The 19,056-nt window shown below is 50.6% G+C and overlaps 2 protein-coding genes across 13 annotated transcripts in view; one reads left to right on the forward strand and one right to left on the reverse strand.

Annotated features, from left to right (window-relative positions):
• ITFG2 (integrin alpha FG-GAP repeat containing 2) overlaps positions 1-19,056 on the forward strand; it is a 47,141-nt gene that overhangs the window by 5,772 nt on the left and 22,313 nt on the right. For 2 of the 12 annotated variants that reach the window (XM_063784765.1, XM_054662903.2), the window contains exons 5-14: positions 1,698-1,837; positions 2,337-2,485; positions 2,876-2,973; positions 3,157-3,210; positions 3,306-3,406; positions 4,412-4,529; positions 5,327-5,500; positions 9,261-9,367; positions 12,597-12,648; positions 13,539-13,972. In XM_063784765.1, the coding sequence (XP_063640835.1) occupies positions 1,698-1,837; positions 2,337-2,485; positions 2,876-2,973; positions 3,157-3,210; positions 3,306-3,406; positions 4,412-4,529; positions 5,327-5,500; positions 9,261-9,367; positions 12,597-12,648; positions 13,539-13,735 (1,190 nt within the window). In that variant the 3' untranslated portion in view covers positions 13,736-13,972. 12 annotated transcript variants of the gene reach the window in all.
• Positions 6,836-16,820, reverse strand: NRIP2 (nuclear receptor interacting protein 2). Its single transcript, XM_522318.9, is given in 7 exon segments — positions 6,836-8,783; positions 9,108-9,160; positions 9,409-9,530; positions 9,815-9,897; positions 12,471-12,623; positions 16,383-16,661; positions 16,664-16,820. Coding segments are annotated over 7 exon segments (849 nt in total). The 5' UTR covers positions 16,730-16,820; the 3' UTR covers positions 6,836-8,690.

The following is a 19,056-nucleotide window of genomic DNA, read 5'->3' on the forward strand; positions in this document are numbered from 1 at the left end:
TTATGTGCTGAGCTCCCATGATAAGCCAGGCATCACTCAAGGCACTGGAATTGCCGTAGTGAATAAATAGACAAAAATTGCTGCCCTCCTGGGCCTTATTATGAAGAGACAGAAAAGAAACAATATAGGCTAGGTGTGCTGCCTCTCGCCTGTGACACCAACGCTTTGGGAGGCTGAGATGGGAGGATCACTTGAGGCCAGGAGTTCCAGGCTGTAGTGAGCTATGATCTCACCACTGCACTCCACTCCAGCGTGGGACCCTGTCTCTATTTAAAAAAGGAAAAGAAAAGAAACACTATACATTTTGTAAGATAATTAAGTAGTATATTAGAAGGTAGTAAGTACACGGCTGGACGCGATGGCTCATCCCTATAATCCCAGGACTTTGGGAGGCCAAGGCAGGCAGATCACTTGAGTTCAGGAGTTTGAGACCAGCCTGGCCAACACGGTGAAACTCTGTCCCTACTAAAAATACAAAAAGTAGCCAGGCATGGTGGCAGGCGCCTGTTATCCCAGCTACTCAGAAGACTGAGGAAAGAGAATCGCTTGAACCCGGGAGACGGATGTTGCAGTGACCCAGGATCATGCCACTGCATTCTAGCCTAGGCAACAGACTCCGTCTCCAAAAAAAAAAAAAAGAAAATAAGTGCAGCCGACCACGGTGGTTCACGCCTGTAATCCCAGCACTTTGAGAGGCTAAGGCAGGCGGATCCCTTAAGCTCAGGTGTTCAAGACCAGCCTGACCAACATGGTGAAACCCCATCTCCAGTAAAAATACAAAAATTGGGCTGGGCACGGTGGCTCACGCCTGTAATCCCAGCACTTTAGGAGGCCGAGGAGGGCAGACCACAAGGTCAGGAGACTGAGACCATCCTGGCTAACACAGTGAAACCCCGTCTCTACTAAAAATACAAAAAAAAAAAATTAGCCGGGCGTGGTGGTGGGCACCTGTAGTCCCAGCTCCTCGGGAGGCTGAGGCAGGAGAATGGCATGAACCCAGGAGGCAGAGCTTGCAGTAAGCCGAGATCGCGCCACTGCACTCCAGCCTAGGCGACAGAGCGAGACTCCGTCTCAAAAAAAAAAAAAAAAATGAGCTGAGCGTGGTGGCATATGCCTGTAATCCCAGCTACTCTAGAGGCTGAGGCAGGAGAATTGCTTGAGCCCGGAAGGTGGAGGTTGCAGTGAGCCAAGATTGTGCCACTGCACTCCAGCCTGGGTGACAAAGACTCTGTCTCAAAAAAAAAAAAAAAATAGTAAGTGCAATGGAGAAAATAATTCACAGAAAGAGCTAGAGTGTCGAGGTAGAGGTAGCAATTTTAAATGGAGTTGTTAGGGAAATCCTCACTGAGAAGGTAACATTTGGTGAAAAAAAAAAAAAAAAAGTGGCGAGCAAGGGAACCATCCAGATAGGGGGCTTGTAGGTGGTGGGAGATACGTGGGATGAATTGGGACACTTTGAGTTGCATGTTTGAGAAGTAATATGAAGGCAGAGAGCGGATAGGAGCTGCGGAACAGATGGACCAAATGGACGGGCAAGATGCCGCAAACACAGGCAGGGGCGGGGGCAGACTGAGGGTGAAGTGAGTAGCACCGCAGATCGGGCGTGAAGCCGCACTGGCTGGAAGGTGCCACTGTTAGCAGAGGAGCGGGGGCTGCTCGTGGGACTCCAGAGCCCATCTTGTCTTTCATGCCCACAGATGGAGATGGGTGTCGTGAGCTGGTGGTGGGCTACACAGACCGTGTGGTGCGAGCTTTCCGCTGGGAGGAGCTAGGTGAGGGTCCTGAACATCTGACAGGGCAGTTGGTGTCCCTCAAGAAATGGATGCTGGAGGGTCAGGTAAGAAGCTGACTCTGGGGAACCAGGCCCCAGGGAGCTGGGAGGAAGGTCTCCTGGAGGAGGCAGTGGGAGAGCAGTCATGGGGCAGGGCCAGGGTGGGGAGAAGTGAAAAGTCACCTTGTCAAGAGAGACCCAAAGACCATTGCAAATCAGGGGCTTAGGGGAAATTGCTAGTAACAGGCAAAGAGAAGGGATGTTGGGCTAAGAATGAGGAGTCTGAAGGTCGGTGTGGAGTGGCCGCATCAGGACCTAGACCCCAGCTGGGACATGCACAGGGGAAAGCATGTGGTCTGTGTGGAGAGGACGGTGCCAGGCAGGAGCCCTGGAAACTCGAAATCCTTCCTCCTGCTGCTACCCTTGAAGCCCAGAGGGCTGTTCCCAGGACTGCTGCCCTGCCCCCGCCCCTGCCAGCCCCCCACACCCACTGCCCCCTGCTGTTCTCTGCAGGGACCCACTTCCTTCTCTCTCCGTCTCCCTTTAATCCCATTCCCTGGTGCAGGTGGACAGCCTCTCAGTGACTCTGGGGCCACTGGGTCTTCCTGAACTGATGGTGTCTCAGCCAGGCTGTGCGTATGCAATTCTACTGTGTACCTGGAAAAAGGACACTGGATCCCCTCCTGCCTCTGAAGGGCCCACGGATGGCAGTAGGTAAGGGGGTACAGGCCAGTGGATGGTGTGGGGGTGCATGGAAGCAGGATGGGCTCCCAGATGCCACATGGTAGTAAAATGGGTCTGCAGTTGGCAGAGCTGCCTCACCTAGGTCCCAGCCCAAGCACCTTTGCCCCACTGGGGAAGATTACTTTAAGACCAAGGGAATCCTGGGCTCTAACTTTGTAGCACCTGAAAGAGGTCCTGAGATTCCAACCTGGCAGCCCCATCCCTGTCTTTTCTGTTTGCCACATGGGCCAGATAGGGTCAGTGGTAGGTTTCTAAGCTGATTCAAATCCCAGAAGCTCTTGCAGGGATAGGGGTTACAAAGGGCTGGAGAACTCAGCTCACTTGGTCTCCCGCTTGATCCATCCACCCTGCTGTGCACAGGGAGACCCCAGCTGCCCGAGACGTGGTGCTGCACCAGACATCTGGCCGTATCCACAACAAGAATGTCTCCACTCACCTAATTGGCAACATCAAACAAGGTGAAAGTGTGGTGGGTGTGAGGGAGGGAGATGAGGGGTAGCCGTCAGTTCTGGAGAAGTGGAAATCCATAGCTTTCCCCTCATTTCGAGCCCTGTCCTTCCCGTGCTGCTGCAGAACACCCCTCTCCCCGTAGGCTCTGACCTTGCCCTGCCCTTTACATTTTCTTCCTCTGGTCCTCACAGGCCACGGCACTGAGAGTAGTGGCTCTGGCCTCTTTGCCCTGTGCACCCTGGATGGTGAGCAATGCTAGGATGGGGTATGGGGGCTGTATGCCTGTATGGTCTGCTCGGGGCCTATCCCACCCACACTCAGCCTGCCTCTCCCCCGGCAGGGACACTGAAGCTCATGGAAGAAATGGAAGAAGCAGACAAGCTGCTGTGGTCAGTGCAGGTGGATCACCAGCTCTTTGCCCTGGAGAAATTGGATGTCACCGTGAGTGGAAAACCTGGCAGAGCAGAGCATTCCTGCATTTTCCACATGGAGAGATGAGATTTGGAATAATCAGGCTATTCTCACATCCCAGGAAACTCCCAACCTTTATCTTTAGTCTCTGTCTCTTTTTTTTTTTTTTCCTTTTTTTTTTTTTTTTTTTGAGACAGGGTCTCCCCCTACCACCTAGGCTGGAGTGCAGTGGCATGATCTTGGTTTGCTGCAACCTTTTCTGCTAGACTGAAGCCATTCTGTCACCTCAGCCTCCTGAGAAGCTGGGACTGCAGGCGTGTGCCACCACACTGGGCTAACTTTCCTAAACTTTTTGTAAAGATGAGATCTCACTATATATGGTTTCAAACTCCTGGGCTCAAGCAATCCTCTCGTCTTAGCCTCCCAAAGTGTTGGAATTACAGGCATGAGCTACTGTGCCTGGCCTTAAGTCTCTTTAGATAGGTCTAAATCCATCTGAAGCAAGTTTGTTTCCTCTTACTCTACCATATTTAATGCTATACTGTGCTGTTAGAAGTCTGTCATTTCCATAACTTCAGCAGAAGTAGTAGCCCCAAAGAAAAGTTACTGTAAGAGCCTGGAAGTGTGTTATTCATCCCAACTCCAGAGGCATATTTTGTAGGTTTTTCTTGTCCATATATGAATCTCTATTTAATATCACTGTGGCCCCTGAATCAGCAGGTAGGGGCTATACTTTATATTGCCATCAGGCATGCTTGTTGGTTTAGGAGAAGAGGCAGACCTGGGTTTGAATCCTGATTCTGCTGCCTCCTAGCTGAGTGGCCTTGGGTGAGTGACTCTATTTCTATGAGCTGGGGTTTCCTCAGTATGAAATTGCCTACTTCCTAGGGTGGCTATGAGCATTATGTGAGGTGGCTCATTTGACAGTTGCGTTTACTGCCGAACCCATGGGTGAAATTCCTCCCCAGCTCGCTGTTTGTCATCCAGAATCCAGTCCACAGCTCCTTTATGTTCCTTGTCTCTGTCCTTTTTCAGGGCAACGGGCATGAGGAGGTAGTTGCTTGCGCCTGGGATGGACAGACATATATCATTGATCACAACCGCACCGTCGTCCGCTTCCAAGTGGATGAAAATATCCGTGCCTTCTGTGCAGGTGACCCCCGCCCCCATGGCCCCTTTCTAACCACACTTAAGTTAGATAGGCGTGTTAGGCATGCCAGGGAAGTGTTTGTCCCTCACTTCCCTTTCTGACGTATCCCCTGATGTAAGTCTTCATTCACCAGTGAGTTCTTCAGCTCTTTTGTTTGGGGGTGAGGGGTGGTCACTACATTGCCATCTTGACAATTTTAAATAAGAAGAAATAAAAGACAGTAACATCTCCACCCCGAATATTTTAAAGAATGGAATGAGTTTCTGTCATCTGTCTGGGGTGTGTGAAGACATCAGGAAGTTCTTTTCCACCTCAGCATGCCAGGTCTCTGTGAAGAAAGTTCTCCTAGATCATTTTCAGTAGTTCCAAATCAGGGGCCTTGGGAGGCAGCACTCACTCTCTGGGTGACTGGGGGATGCATTTGGAAGGAGGGATTGGCACCTAAGAGAAGCTTTACTTTCTGATCGTGTTTTGCTAGTCTCGCCCTTGGGCGAGCAAGGCCGTCCCTCATCACTCCAGGGATATCACTAAGATGGGAAAAGCAACAAATAGCACCTTTTTGGATGCTATTCTGCCCGGGTTTTGTTACTATGGTTTTTCTACATCTGAAGTGAGCCAGGTCTTTTCCCATCTTACTTGTTTTACTGAGTTCCCAACAGAGAAGAAATAGCCTTTAATTTTTTTCCTGACATCAGTGGGAGGATGGAAAGTGCTGACTCGGAGGTCTGTGTCTTGCTGTCTGCCCCCCACCGTCGGCACTGAAACTTCCTGACCTTTGTCTCCCTGCCAACATCTTCCAGGCCTGTACGCCTGCAAAGAGGGCCGCAACAGCCCCTGCCTCGTATATGTCACTTTCAACCAGAAGATCTATGTGTACTGGGAGGTGCAGCTGGAGCGGATGGAGTCTACCAATCTGGTGAAACTGCTGGAGACCAAGCCGGAGTACCACAGCCTGCTGCAGGAGCTGGGCGTGGGTGAGTCCCAGAAAAGCCAGTGGCCCGGGTGCCCAGGAGACCCACAGCCTCTTACCCACCCCTTCTTGGCTCTCAGATCCTGACGACCTCCCTGTGACTCGTGCCCTGCTTCACCAAACGCTCTACCATCCAGACCAGCCACCACAGTGTGCTCCCTCAAGCCTCCAGGATCCCACCTAGCTGTACTTGCCTCATAGCTGGTGAAGGATTCTTCTGAACCCCCACCCTACCCCCTAAAGGTATCTGTGGTATTGGCAGGATAGGGAATATGCATTACAGAAATGCAGGATTTGACTCTGGGCATGAAAGATGGCAGCAGCCCTAGGGTGACCGTGAACTATAGACCTCGCAGTCTTTTCAGTGAAAGAAGAGACAAGTTGACCCTCTGGCCATTTCCTTATGGACCTCACCCATCACGCCAGCAGGGTCATAGGACCCTGGCCTTGTTCCAAATCGTCTGGGACATGACCCACTCCCCACTGTCACTGTGTTGAAAACAGAGACTTGTTTGTGTGGCCCCAACACCCATAAGGAAACCAGGCTTTAGGCCCAAGGGAGCAGTGGAGGTAAGGGCTCCACCCCATCTTAAGCTCTGTCTTCCGTGGCACAATTCCAAGTTCTTGACGTTAGTAATTGTTAAAGGAATGGCAAACTGTTTTGTTTTGAGGGATCTTTCTACAGTCTGGTCTTACCCATGTTCCTAGCAACCCTGAGATGATTTTCTTCCATTTACCAAAGCAGCCGGGTCAGTGCTTTCTCACGTTGCCGTATTCTTCAGGTATTAGTCAGCTTCAGAAGCCCTGCTCCCATTTTTCCACCCACCCATTCCCCCATAAAACAGCTTATTTTCTCCAAGACAATAGACATTTAAAATGTGATGCGGGTTTATGATCCAGACCACAATCAGAATTATATCTTGGGTCATTTGTGTGCCGTCTGTTCTTGATTCTCTATGCTCTAAATCGGTGTTTTTCAAACTGTGGTTGCAGTCCTTTGGTGGATTATGGCCAGCATTTTTTAAATAGGGAGAATAGAATAAAGTAAAATAGAAAATAGCAGAGTACGTTGCTCACAGTGTAGGTAAGTATTGTTTTGTTAGTCATATGTGCATGTGTGTACTGAGTGCCATGTAAAATGTATTCCTGCTGTGGTAAGCTGTGGTCAGAGGAGTTTGAAAGCCATTGCTTTCAAATTCCTCTCAATTATACTGACCCTAGTCAGATGGGTCAGCCTGGGCAAGGGCCCACATTTACATTTCCTTTCTGTAAGGGACAACGGGCAGTTATCATTCAGCTCTTGATAGGCAGGGAGGAAGACCAGAGAAGAACATCGACATAGAGAAACAAGAGTTTATTCCAATGGAGAAGCAGCTGAGCCAAGGGCTTGCCATTGGGCCTGGGGTCTGCAGTTACAGAAGCAGCAGGAGGCAGACAAGGAAAGGCACAGCACAAGACCCAGGAAAGCGGACCTTGTGGAGCAAGGCAGTGAGGGCGAGGAAAGCTTTTAGGATTTTGAGACCAGGTGCTATGGCACACGTGATAAGTGAGCCCTCTCCTTTCCTTCTGAGGGCAGGGGAGGCAGCTGAGAAAGGGCAGGAGAGGCAGCTGAGAAAGGGCAGGCCAGGTGTCACAGGCAGCTCCTTGCATCCCGGTTCTTCTCTAACCCAGTCAACCCCAGGCTCAAGACTGTTTCAGCCCAACGGTCCCAGTTCCCTTGTTCAGGTTAGCTGTACCACTGTCTTTCTCTGCTCCTTTTTTGTTTGTTTTTGGAGACAGAGTCTCACTCCTTCACCCAGGCTGGAGTCCGATGGCACGAACTTGGCTCACTACAACCCCCATCTCCCAGGTTCAAGCAACTCTTATGCCTCAGCCTTCCAAGTAGCTGGGATTACAGGTGTTCACCACCATACCTGGCTAATTTTTGTATTTTTTAGTAGAGATGGGGTTTTGCCATATTACCCAGGCTGGTCTCAAACTCCTGACCTCAAAGGTCCTGGCACCTCAGCCTCCCAAAGTGCTGGGATTACAGGCATGAGCCATTGCGCCTGGCCTCTTTCTTTACTCCTAATCCATGATTTGAGAGACTCAAACCAGCCAGAAAGACTCTCAGGGGTCTGGTGTCTTAAGGTTCGGGTTCTTCTCTTCACAGTGAATTCAAAAAAGCCTCTGTCTCCTGACAGACCCCAAATTTAAAAAAAAAAAAAAAAAGCCTCTGTCTTTTTGCTTTGGCAAAGCCTGGCAGGGGGTTAGAAAGCCACTGATTCCAGGACAACGCAAGCTTAAGCTCAAGAGACCAGAGATGGGGATAGGAAGAAGGCCTAATGAGGTGGATAGTTCTAGAAATCAGAAAGAATGCTGAATAGGTGAAGTCTGAGTGGTGACAACCTCACTGTCCTGTCTGCCTCACAGGAGCAGTTCTCTACAAGGCTTTTCCACACACACATGCAAGGCTCAGGGGCTCGGTGGGTACAAAAAGCCAGTGGAAACGGATAAATACCTATAGCGTTAATAGCAGAAGTATGTCCAAGGTTTTGCACAGGGTAATCAAACAATAACTGGCTTCAGACATTTGCAGCCACAGGAAAAAATAGCTCTCAGCCTTATGAGATGGACATTCCTATACTAACTCCCGCTCTTTGTTGTATTGAATTCTGGCTGTTTTTTCCCCCACTCAACTGTGAGCAGATGTGCACAGACTCCGAGAGGCAGACACCAGGAGGTCCAGGGACATAGGTTGGTGAGGCATGGCAGTCTAGTTGTGGGAGATAATGAGGCCCAGAAGGTGTAGTGAGAGACATGGTGGTGTGGGAAGTTGAGTTGTGTTTGGGGTGGTATTGGGTGATGGACAAGGACAGCGGTCAGCAGAGCCTTCGACCCAGCCCAAGCAGGCACCCCATTGTGCTTAGGTTCCTATCTGTGGTCCTGATTTGGCTTTGCTTTTCTTGGGAGGAAGATGAATCAGAATCCTGGCATTGTGGGCCCTCTAGTGAAAACTCGTCCTGGGGAGTAGGACGGCTGCTGAGAAGCAGAGAGGAATGCGGCCAGCTGGGGAAAATGGGACAGCAGGGGTCGGGGAGGTGATTGAAAGGGCAGACACCGTAGTCCCCAGCTACCTGGCTTCAAGAGCCCCCGTTCCCCACACGCCTCTTCTTCTAAGGCAAGGTCTTTCCCTCTGGGGACTGAGACAGCAGTCACTGGCCAGGCTCTTGGTACAAAGGCAGGAAGGGTAGCTCTGGGAACGGGGCTTTCAGCCGCAGCACTCCGTGCTCCAGGTCGATGCAGCACTGCGGGGTGTAGAGCAGTCATGCCAGGTCACCTCAACCCGCCACCTGCCTCCCGGCCGCTCCTTTATTTCCCCCTCCCACTTCCCACAGCTTCCACCTGCCTTTTGCTCTTCCCTCATCCCCATTTCCCTAGACTCCTGTTGAAGGGGGTGACCCAGTTCTCTTGATTTTTCACTTGGTGGTAAGTAAGGAACCTCTAAGGAAGCAAAGGGACAGTTGCCAATCTCTAAGTCACTCTCATCAGAACCTGGTCCAGGTTCCACACCTGTGCCTTCTACTGCTTTTTCCCAGTGCTTTGGATCAGGCCCTGAGTGGGTGCCTTACCTTGAGAGAAAGCAGAGTCTGCAGGCCCAGGCAGAATTCAGGACTCTCAGCATCTATAGGAACAATTTGAAAACAGAAGAGGCTGAGGGTTCCCGGTGGTCACTGCTGCCCTCCTCTTAGCCGTTGCTCCTTCTCTGCCCACCCCATCCCCAGATCCGAGGACACTGGCACAGAGATGGGGGATAGTCAGAACATCTCTGGGAACTCCTCGTGCTGCAGGGACTGAAAGTCTCGGCCTTTGCCCCACCCCGAAGAGAAAGGTGAGGTGAGCACCAGGGCTGTTGCAGAAGGGGGGACTTACCCACCACCTGTGCCGAGCACACCACAGTCTCCTGCCCCAGCTGTAGCTCCAACTGCTCCACCTGGGTTGGGGGCCCAGGGGACAGGTCCCCAGCTGAGGCTTTTAGGACCCTTTTCTCTAACCTGTGGTTGGGAAGCAAGGGTTATGGCTACCACAGCCCCTAGAGGGTTCCACCCCATTAATCAGCAGGTGTCCCTCTCTACTATGGGTTCACCTCCAACCCCTGACCTCACGTGGGGTCTAAATCCTTGCCTTCTCTGCCAGAGTCTTCTAGCCACTCTTTTGTTAAATAACAGCTTTATTGAGATAAAATATGCAACTGTCGTCACTATCTAATTTGAGAATATTTTCATCACCCCAAAAAGAAACCGTGTCCCCCACTTGCTTGTTTGGGCCACATTCTTACCCCAGGCGGCTGAGACATCCAGCAGAGATCCGATTGTATTGGGTGCCTGTGTCAACGGCCACTCTAAGCAGCTGGTCCTGGCACTAAGAAAGAGGAATCGTGGTGAATCAGTGAGTCCCTAGGGGAATGGGTTGGAATTGGATCCTTCAGTTTCCCAGCCCATTGATGATTCCCTCCTAGAAATGAGTGGAGAAAATGAACTGTCTTTAAAACTGGCTTTTATCGGGGCCAGGTGCGGTGGCTCACGCCTGTAATCCCAGCACTTTGGAAGGCCGAGGCGGGTGGATCACCTGAGGTCGGGAGTTCAAGACCAGCCTGACCAGGGTTTAGTAGAAACCCTGTCTCTACTAAAAATACAAAATTAGCTGGGTGTGGTGGCGCATGCCTGTAATCCCAGCTACTCGGGAAGCTGAGGCAGGAGAATCGCTTGAACCCGGGAGGCGGAGGTTGTGGTGAGCCAAGATCGCGCCATTACACTCCAGCCTGGGCAACAAGAGCAAAACTCTGTCTCAAAACAAACAAAAAAACTGGCTTTTATGAGACTCATACAATAGGGGCAGAACTCCCAGATAAATAAATCAAAAAAGGAAGTGGACCAGGTGCGGTGGCTCATGCTTGTAGTTCTAGCACTTTGGAGGCAAGAGGATCACTTGAAGCCAGGAGTTCAAGACCAGCCTAGGCAACATAGCAAGACTCTGTCTCTACAAAAAATAAAATGGAAAAAAAAAAAGTGGTTATATGTGATGGGTTCATAAGTTTGGGGAAGATCTGCCAGAAATGGAGAAACGGTGATCTGTTTGTTTAGAGGAATCCTTGAGAGTTTGATGGCCTCCTGGTTCGAAAACTCCAGGTTAGGAATAGAGAAAGGATGAGAAGACTGGAATCCCTGTTAGGAAACTCAGATATGGGTAACCAAGAAGTTCGCTATTGGAAACAAAGGAAGACAACTTCACCTACTTTGTGACATAGACAGACATTTTGATATACACTTGGATATACACACACATCGTTTTCTCATTCCAAACATTCATTGAGTATCTACTATAAGATATGTTACCGGAAGGTACATCAATGAATGCTATTCTTTAGGAGTCTAAAGGAAGTATAATATAACTCTACTATATGGCAGAAAGTTTTATGGTCTATAAAAGGATGTGAATGCCCTGGCCCTGTGGCTCACACCTATCTATAATCCAAGCACTTTGGGAGGCCAAGGTGGAAGGATCGCTTGAGGCCAGGAGTTCAGGACCAGCCTGACCAACGTGGTAGTCTAAAAATACAAAAAAAGAATTAGCCAGCTGTGGTGGCACACACTTGTAATTTTAGCTACTCAGAAGACTGAGGTGGGAGGATTGCTTGAGTCCAGGAGGTTGAGGCTGCAGTGAGCTCTGATCATGCCACTACACTCCAGCCTGGGTGACAGAGTAAGAATCTGTCTCTAAAAAATAAACAAAAGGACTGGAAAAGTCGAGGGGTGCGGTGGTTCACGCCTGTAATCCCAGCACTTTGGAGGCCGAGGTGGATGGATCACCTGAGGTCAAGAGTTTGAGACCAGCCTGACCAACCTGGAGAAACCCCATCTCTACTAAAAATACAAAATTAGCCAGGCGTGGTGGCATTTGCCTGTAATCCCAGCTACTCGGGAGGCTGAGGCAGAAGAATTGCTTGAATCTAGGAGGCAGAGGTTGCGGTGAGCCAAGATCACACCATTGCACTCCAGCCTGGGCAACAAGAGCGAAACTCCGTCTCAACAACAACAAAAAAAGGGCTCGGCGCAGTGGCTCACGCCTGTAATCCCAGCACCAGGAATTTGAGACCAGCCTGGCCAACCTGGTGAAACCCTATCTCTACTAAAAATACAAAATTAGCCAAGTGTGGTAGTGTGGGCCTATAGTCCCAGCTACTTAGGAGGCTGAGGCAGGAGCATCACTTGAACCCAGGAGGCAGAGGCTGCAGTGACACAAGATCATGCCACTGCACTCCAGCCTGGGTGACAGAGCAAGACTCTGTCTCAAAAAAAATTTTTTTTTAAAAAAGGACGTCAGTAACATGCCTTAGAGGTTGGGAGGGAGGAAAGGCTGCTTCCTACTGGGGAAATCAGAAAAGGTTTCAAGGAGGAGGTAACATCTGAGCTGGGCTTTTGCCTGCAGAATGTGGACCCAGAATGATTGGAGAGCAAGAAGAGCAATCCACATAGAAGAAGCACAGAGCAAAGACGGTGGCCGAGGACCAGTGGGAATTTATTGCGAACGTTCAATAGTGACTGAGTGGTTAAGTGGTTCCAGAGATTACAGGGCCAATGCCTTAGAACACATGAGTTTTTTCCAGAATTACGTTATCCATGCACACACACCATTTGTCTGTGTAGAGCACACTGAGGAGTACTTACTGAGGAGTACACACTGAGGAGTAATTTAAGTATTGTATTTTGACCAAGGAAGGGGGGCAGAGTAATGGTGGTGACAGATGGAGTTGCACCAAGGAGACATGGGTTGGGGCAGGGAGGAAGGAGGTGGAGGATCCTGGTTAGGTCCAGGCTAGGGAGAGAGGTGCCCTTTCTCCCTCCCTCCCTCTCCCATCAGGGCAGAGCAGAAAGGAGAGCAGGTGGAGTGATTCAGGGTTGTTAATGAAAGTGTGTCCCTGGGAGGCCTCTCACCTTGCAGTTGACCAGAAGAGCTGGAATCTCTGTCCTGCTGGTCTTCCTCCTGCTCTCCTGGCCATGAATCAGGGCCTGCATCCGGGGAGGCTCCCCCTGAAGCCAATTCGGGTTTCCCTCCACCAGGCGTCTTTGGATCACACTGCGCGGCTGCTGGCTCCATCACAAAACAATGAAGGTAGGCAGTTCTAAACCCAGGCATTCAGGCTGCTCAGTTACCCCACTTAGATACCCCAGGATGCTCCCCCAACCCCCCCAGACCTGAGCCTTGCCCTAGGAGTTTACCCTAGGGTCCCAGATAATGAGAGCAGAGTAAGCCCCAGTATCAAATCATGCCGTTTTCCTTGGACACCCATAGATTTCTCAGCAGTGAAGAAATGGGAAGAGGAGAATGGTCCATTCTCCGTTAAACTGACTTAGTAGCCGAAGGGACATTTCAGGAATTAGTATGCTTGGGGGAAGTTTTGTCTCAAACTTACATTTTTTTTTAACTAGGAGGGTTTTTTTTTTCTTCCCCTCTGACCTCATCCTTCAATGGGCTTCAGATCCCAGGGTTGGTGGTATGATGAAAAACAGTAAGAAACTCAAGAACTAGGCCAGGCGTGGTGGCTCACATCTGTAATCCCAGCACTTTGGGAGGCCGAGGTGGGTGGATCACTTGAGGTCAGGAGTTCGAGACCAGCCTGGCCAACATGGTGAAACCCTATTTCTACTAAAAATACAAAAATTAGCTAGATGTATTGGCATGTGCCTGTAGTCCCAGCTACTCGGGAGGCTGAAGTGTGATGGTCACCTGAACCTAGAAGGCAGAGGTTGCAGTGAGCCAAGATCACACCACTGCACTCCAGTCTGGTTGACAGAGCAAGACTCTGTCTCAAAAAAACAAAACAAACCAAACAAAAAAAACTCTTTAAGAGCTAGGATGCTGGGAGTAATCTTTGACCTGTCCCTCCCATTCCATCCAGTCACTTCCCAAATTCTGTAAGTTTTGCCTCCTGTGTAGAATCAATCTGTCCCTCCTTTCCTTCTCTCTCTTCTTTCTTTTCTTTCTTTTTCTTTTCTTTCAAGATGGGATCTTGCTATGCTGCCCAGACTGGACTCTAATTCCTTGGCTCAAGGCATTCTCTAGCCTCAGCCTCCTGAGCAGCTGGGACCAAAAGCTTATGCCACAGCACTTGGCCTCCATCCTTCCTTTCTGTTACTGCCTGTGTTCCAGACTCCCCACAGCTCTCTCGGATCCTTGGAACACCTTCTTAAGTTCATAACCTGTCTCCAGACCTGTTACCTTTCAAATACATCTGCTTGGAGCTTCAGCCTGGAAGCTAAAAACCTTGCTACTCCAAAATGTGGTCCTCAGATCAGCAACTTTAACATCATTTCGAAGCCTCTTAAAAATGCACTCTCATACCTACTGAATCAGATGTTTCATTGTGACAAGATCCCCAGGTGATTCATGTACAGGTTAAAGTTTGAGAAGCACCAAAGTAAAACATGAAACTAACCATGTATTCTCTTATTTAAAATGCATCAAAGACCCCCCACCCTACCCCGCATTGCTTGCATGATAGAGCTCAAGCTTTTGAAGGTGATCCACAGTCCACATGACCGGGCCGTGCCTCCTTCCCTGCCATTCTGTTTATGGGCCCCAGAAGCACCGCTCATACCAGGCTGCTTTTTGCCTCCATGTCTTCACTCCTCTCTCCTCTCTTCCTGAAACTCCTCTTCCTCACTCTTCTCGAGGCTAGACTGGATGACTGGCTTAACACACTTTATTTGAGAGAGAGGTTGTATCTTAAGTTTGAGATTCTGTGATCCTATAATGCAGGATATACCCTCTCCAGGATACCCTCTCTGAGTTCTTCATGCTCCTCTCTCCATACATGCCAAGCTGGGGTCCCTTGTCTTAGCTCCCTTTGCCATGCTTCTCACAAATGTTATGTATGGATTTTACTCCCCCATTAGCCTGGAGAGCGCTTGAGTCTACCTCACTCATTTTTATATCCCAGGGCATGGCTCAGCATCTAGTAGGCACTCAATAAATGCTTGCTGCAGACTGACTCTTCCCCCAGGCTCTATGCACCTCTCCACCTGCCCTCTCTCCTTGGGAGCCTGGGATTGTTTTTCTTCCCTTAGATTAATGAGGCCCTTGGGGTTGCTCCTGGCAGCAAGGCTGCCAGCAGGAGACCCAGTGCTGGGAAAAGTTCAGCGAGCTCTGGGACTGGCTGGAGAGACTGGCTCTGCACTTCCCATCTTCCACCTTCCCACGATGAACACAGGCTTCAAGCCCCTCCCGCTGTTGTGCAGTTTGCTCCTCAGCCATCCCAGGGAGGGAGACGATGGGGTCTTCCCTGCCTGTTGTGCCTTTGCTCCCAAAGCCATAGGAGGTAACTGCTAGGGATCAATTGGGGATATCCTAGGCAGAGGGGAGAGGTGAAAAGCCCGGGACTTTCTCATCAGAAGGCGGGACCTGCCACTCCGGGATGGCAGTGTCAGTAGAGCACCTTCTCCTGGGGCCAAACACATGTAGGATGGTCCCCAGTAGGTTCTAGCCATTGAGAGCCGAAGAACCCGCTTCCCTGCTCCATCCCTGTTTTTCAGCTATGCTTGCTGCCACGGCAAGTAGGAATAAGCCCCTGGCAATTCCCTGAATTAAGTCTCAGTGCAATCCCTTTTCTCATTGGGAGCTAGGGAATTGCCAGACCTCTGGGCTGTGGTCCTGGTGGGGGCAACCCAGGCTGAGAGGAGTCTGGAAAGGTGGAGCTAAGTAGGGAAAGGCGAGGTGCTGCACTGGCCTTCAGGTTCCCGGGGAGAAGCAGTTGGTGGAGCACAGGCCTGCAGACATGCTTCCAACCTGTCAGTACAGGCCTGGTTGAGTACCTCTTCTCAGACTAGGAGAGGGGACGGAACCGAGTGCTCCCAAGCCTTTCTACAAAGGATTTCCTCTCTTCCACGGGTCAGAGGCCAGGAATATTTCTCAGACTAAATGGAGTAATAGCTGGGGGAATAATAATAATAGCATTTAGATAGTGCCTGCTATTAGGCACTGTTCTAAGTGCTTTAAATATATTAGCTCTAACAACTCTCCCAACAATCCTGTGATTGATTTGATTCTCATTTAACAGATGAAGAAACTGAGGCACAGAGACGTAAAGTCAATTGCACAAGTTAGTAAATGGCAGAGCCAGGATCTGATCCCAAGCGAAGTGGCTGCGCAGCCCCGCTTGTCAGCACTGCCTCTCAGAGGGGAATGCCTGAATCTGCAGTTGTCCCCCGCCCACTCACATCCTCACTGTTACTCCCCTGCCCCATTCCTCTGAGGCCAAAGCTGCTGCAGACATGGGATGGGAGGAGAGGAGCCTGGAAGGTCCATTCCACTCAGGAGTGGGGGGAGCAGCACTCAAGGCGGCCAGGGGCCCCCGGCAAGAGCCACACAAAACCCTGATGTCCTGGGAAGGATGGAGACCCCCGATGTTTTGATTCTGAGGAGAAAGGACAAGTGGATAGACAGACCTGGTGGGGGGGACCTGTGGTTCCGGGGAAGCAGGAAGTCTCAACCCTAAACTGGCCAGTCCTCCAGGCCCTCCTGGTTGTAAGTGACCACTCTAGAGGGTTCCTGTGTTCCTGTAAGCCCCCACTTCTAGACAGCCTAGCTCCTCACCACCCTCAAGTTTGGGGCCATTAGAGGAAAAAGGGAAGCCAAGCAATGAGAATAGGAACCCTCAGAGCCACCAAACCATGGGAACATCCCCGGTGAAGAGCCTTGAGTTGGCAGGATGACCTCTCCCCATCTCAGCAAGGGAGCGGGACCTGAAAGCTGAGGGTCTGCACTTTCTGGTCGTGCCTCCTGCTCAGGATCTGGGAAGTGGAAGGAAAAGGCCAGGGGACGCTGGCGGGGGAGGGGTGTTGCCTCACCAAGTCCTTGGAGGTGCCGAGCCTCTTGAGGCTGTCCAGCGGGAGCAGGTCGGCCGAGTCCTTGTGCAGGAACTGGGTGGCCTGTTTGAGCCGGCGCTGCTGGCTCAGGTGGGCTCGGTCTCGAAGCTGTGCCTCCTGCCCCCTCGTCCTGGCTTCTCCCTCATCTCTCCTGGCCTCCTGCTTGGTGCTCATGGCCCCTGCTGGAGGAGTGGGCCAGGGGCTGCTTGGTGGGGGCGTCACCGAGTCCTCTCTGCTTCTTCCTGCCTGTCTCCGTCCCGTCCCGTGCTGCAGCTCTCTTTCCAACAGGAGGGTCTCCACGGGAGGGAAAGAGGAAAAATAAATAACATGCAGGAGCAGCCGCGTCAGTCTCCAATTTCCCGAGACTGCTGTAGAGGGAGTGAGACTCCAGCTGGAAAAACCCAGTCCTAGAAGAGAGGGAGGGTTGGCAGGGCCCACAGCTGGCTGACTTGGCCGCGTCCCCAACGCTGGGGTCCTGGTCAGAGCAGGCAGTGGATGGGGCGTGTGTGTATGTGAGAGAGAGAGAGAGAAGGAGAGTGAGAGACAGTGCTGTAAACTGTCAGGGTGCCCGTGCCAGGTGGTTTGCGAGGAAGCGCTTGTCACTGTGTGGGGGCAGCATCCTTAGTGCACCTCCCAGCGTGTGTGGCCCCCGCCCTCCTCTGCATCCCTCCCAGGCTTCCCAGGACTGCCCAGCTGTTTTCTCCTGGCATTATCTGCAGCCCAGGGCTGGCGCACAGGCCAGTAACTGGGTTCAGATCAAAGAGGGGCAGCATGAGAGCGTCCTTCCCTCCTCTCATCCCCCTAGCCTTACCTTGTTAGGTCTCTTGCCTCCCGCCTAGCAGATGTCAGAGTCTTTAACTAATTGACTCTGGATTCTGGGTTCCAGGGAATGACAGGAACAACTCTGAATCTTCCCACAAGTAGAAATTGTCCCTGGCATCTCAGTCTCCTTTATATGACTCTCCTCAAGTCCTGCCTCTTTAAAAAATGTTGCATTTCAAATATACAGAAGTTATAAAGAATAAGATAACCAGTACTCTTCACTCATCACCAGTTTAAAAAATAAGCTGTTGAAGCTCCCTGTGCACTTCCACTTCCGCCTGCTGAAATTGGTGTTTATCAGGCCCAGACTTCTTTATATTCTTTATGCAAATACTTACATATGCATTCTAAGCAATATGTCGTTGGTTTTGTCCTACTCACTGTATTTATTCTTCTGCAATCTGCTCTTTTTTGCTGAATAGTTTTTGTTAGTGAGATTCATCCATACGATATGCCCGGCTCTAGTTAATTGACTTCACCTGCTGTGTAACATAGTATTCCATTAGATGCATGCATGACATTGAGGAAATGTAGGTTATTTTTCATTTTTAGGTCTAACAAACAATGCGGCTATGAATATTTTTGCACACATCTCCTGGGGCACCTATGTAGGCATTTCTCTAGAGTATACACCTACACCTAGGAGTGGAATTGCTGGGGCATCCCATATACAGCTTTGCCTTTTTGGCATGTTGCCAGAGTGTTTTTACCAGTGCACACTCAGACAGCTGCACACAGGGGCTCCTGAGGTTCCACATCCTCTCCAGCACTTGGTATCAGACTTTTTCTAGCCCTGGCTTATCAGCAGATTTTTCTCTCCAGCCTTTCCTCTTCACCATCAGGGAAACGCATTGGCCAAGCACCTGTTTACCTGTGTTGGATGCTCACAGGGTGATTACCCCACCTGAGCCCTGCTCCCTAAGGGTGCAGTCTGACTCAGACAGCTCCAAGGCACATGTACTTTCAGACAAACCAGATGTCTACTGAGCTTCTAGGAACCAAGCCTCTTTGAGACACTTTCACAACCACTGCAATTATATGAAGAAATACTGTATTCTAATCCCCATTTAGAGGGAAAGAAAGTGTTACGGGTTGAATTGTTTCCTTCACCCCCCAAATGTACCCCTACCCCCTAGTACCTCAGAAGGCGACCTCATTTGGAGATAGGGCCTTTACAGATATGGTGAAGTTAAGATGAGGTCATTAGGATGAGCCTACTCCCATATGACGGCGCTCTTATTAAAAGGAGGAAGTGGGACGCAGAGAGAAACGCACATGGGGAGAACGCCGCGTGAAGGCTGAGGTCGGGATAATGCATCTGCAAGCCAAGGAACACCTAAGAGGACCAGCAAACCACCAGAAGCCGGGGGAGAGGCGTGGAACAGACCCTGCCTTACAGCTGTCAGAAGGAACCAACCCTGCCAACACCTTCCTGTTGTACTTTCAGCTTCCAGAACTGTAAGATGACAAATCTCTATTGTTTTAGCCACTCAAGCTTGTGATACATACTTTGTTATGGCATCCCCGGGAAACTAGTACATTAAGTCTTAGGACCCAGCACGGTGGTTCACGTCTGTAATCCCAGCACTTTGGGAGGCTGAGGCGGGTGGATCACCTGAGATCAGGAGTTCGAGACCAGCCTGGCCAACATGGTGAAACGCTGTCTCCACTAAAAATGCAAAAAATTAGCTGGGCATGGCCGGGCGCGGTGGCTCACGCCTGTAATCCCAGCACTTTGGGAGGCCGAGGCAGGCGGATCACGAGGTCAGGAGACCGAGACCATCCTGGCTAACACAGTGAAACCCCGTCTCTACTAAAAATACAAAAAAATTAG

This window comes from Pan troglodytes, chromosome 10, assembly GCF_028858775.2.
Source record: "Pan troglodytes isolate AG18354 chromosome 10, NHGRI_mPanTro3-v2.0_pri, whole genome shotgun sequence".
Lineage (NCBI taxonomy): Eukaryota > Metazoa > Chordata > Mammalia > Primates > Hominidae > Pan > Pan troglodytes.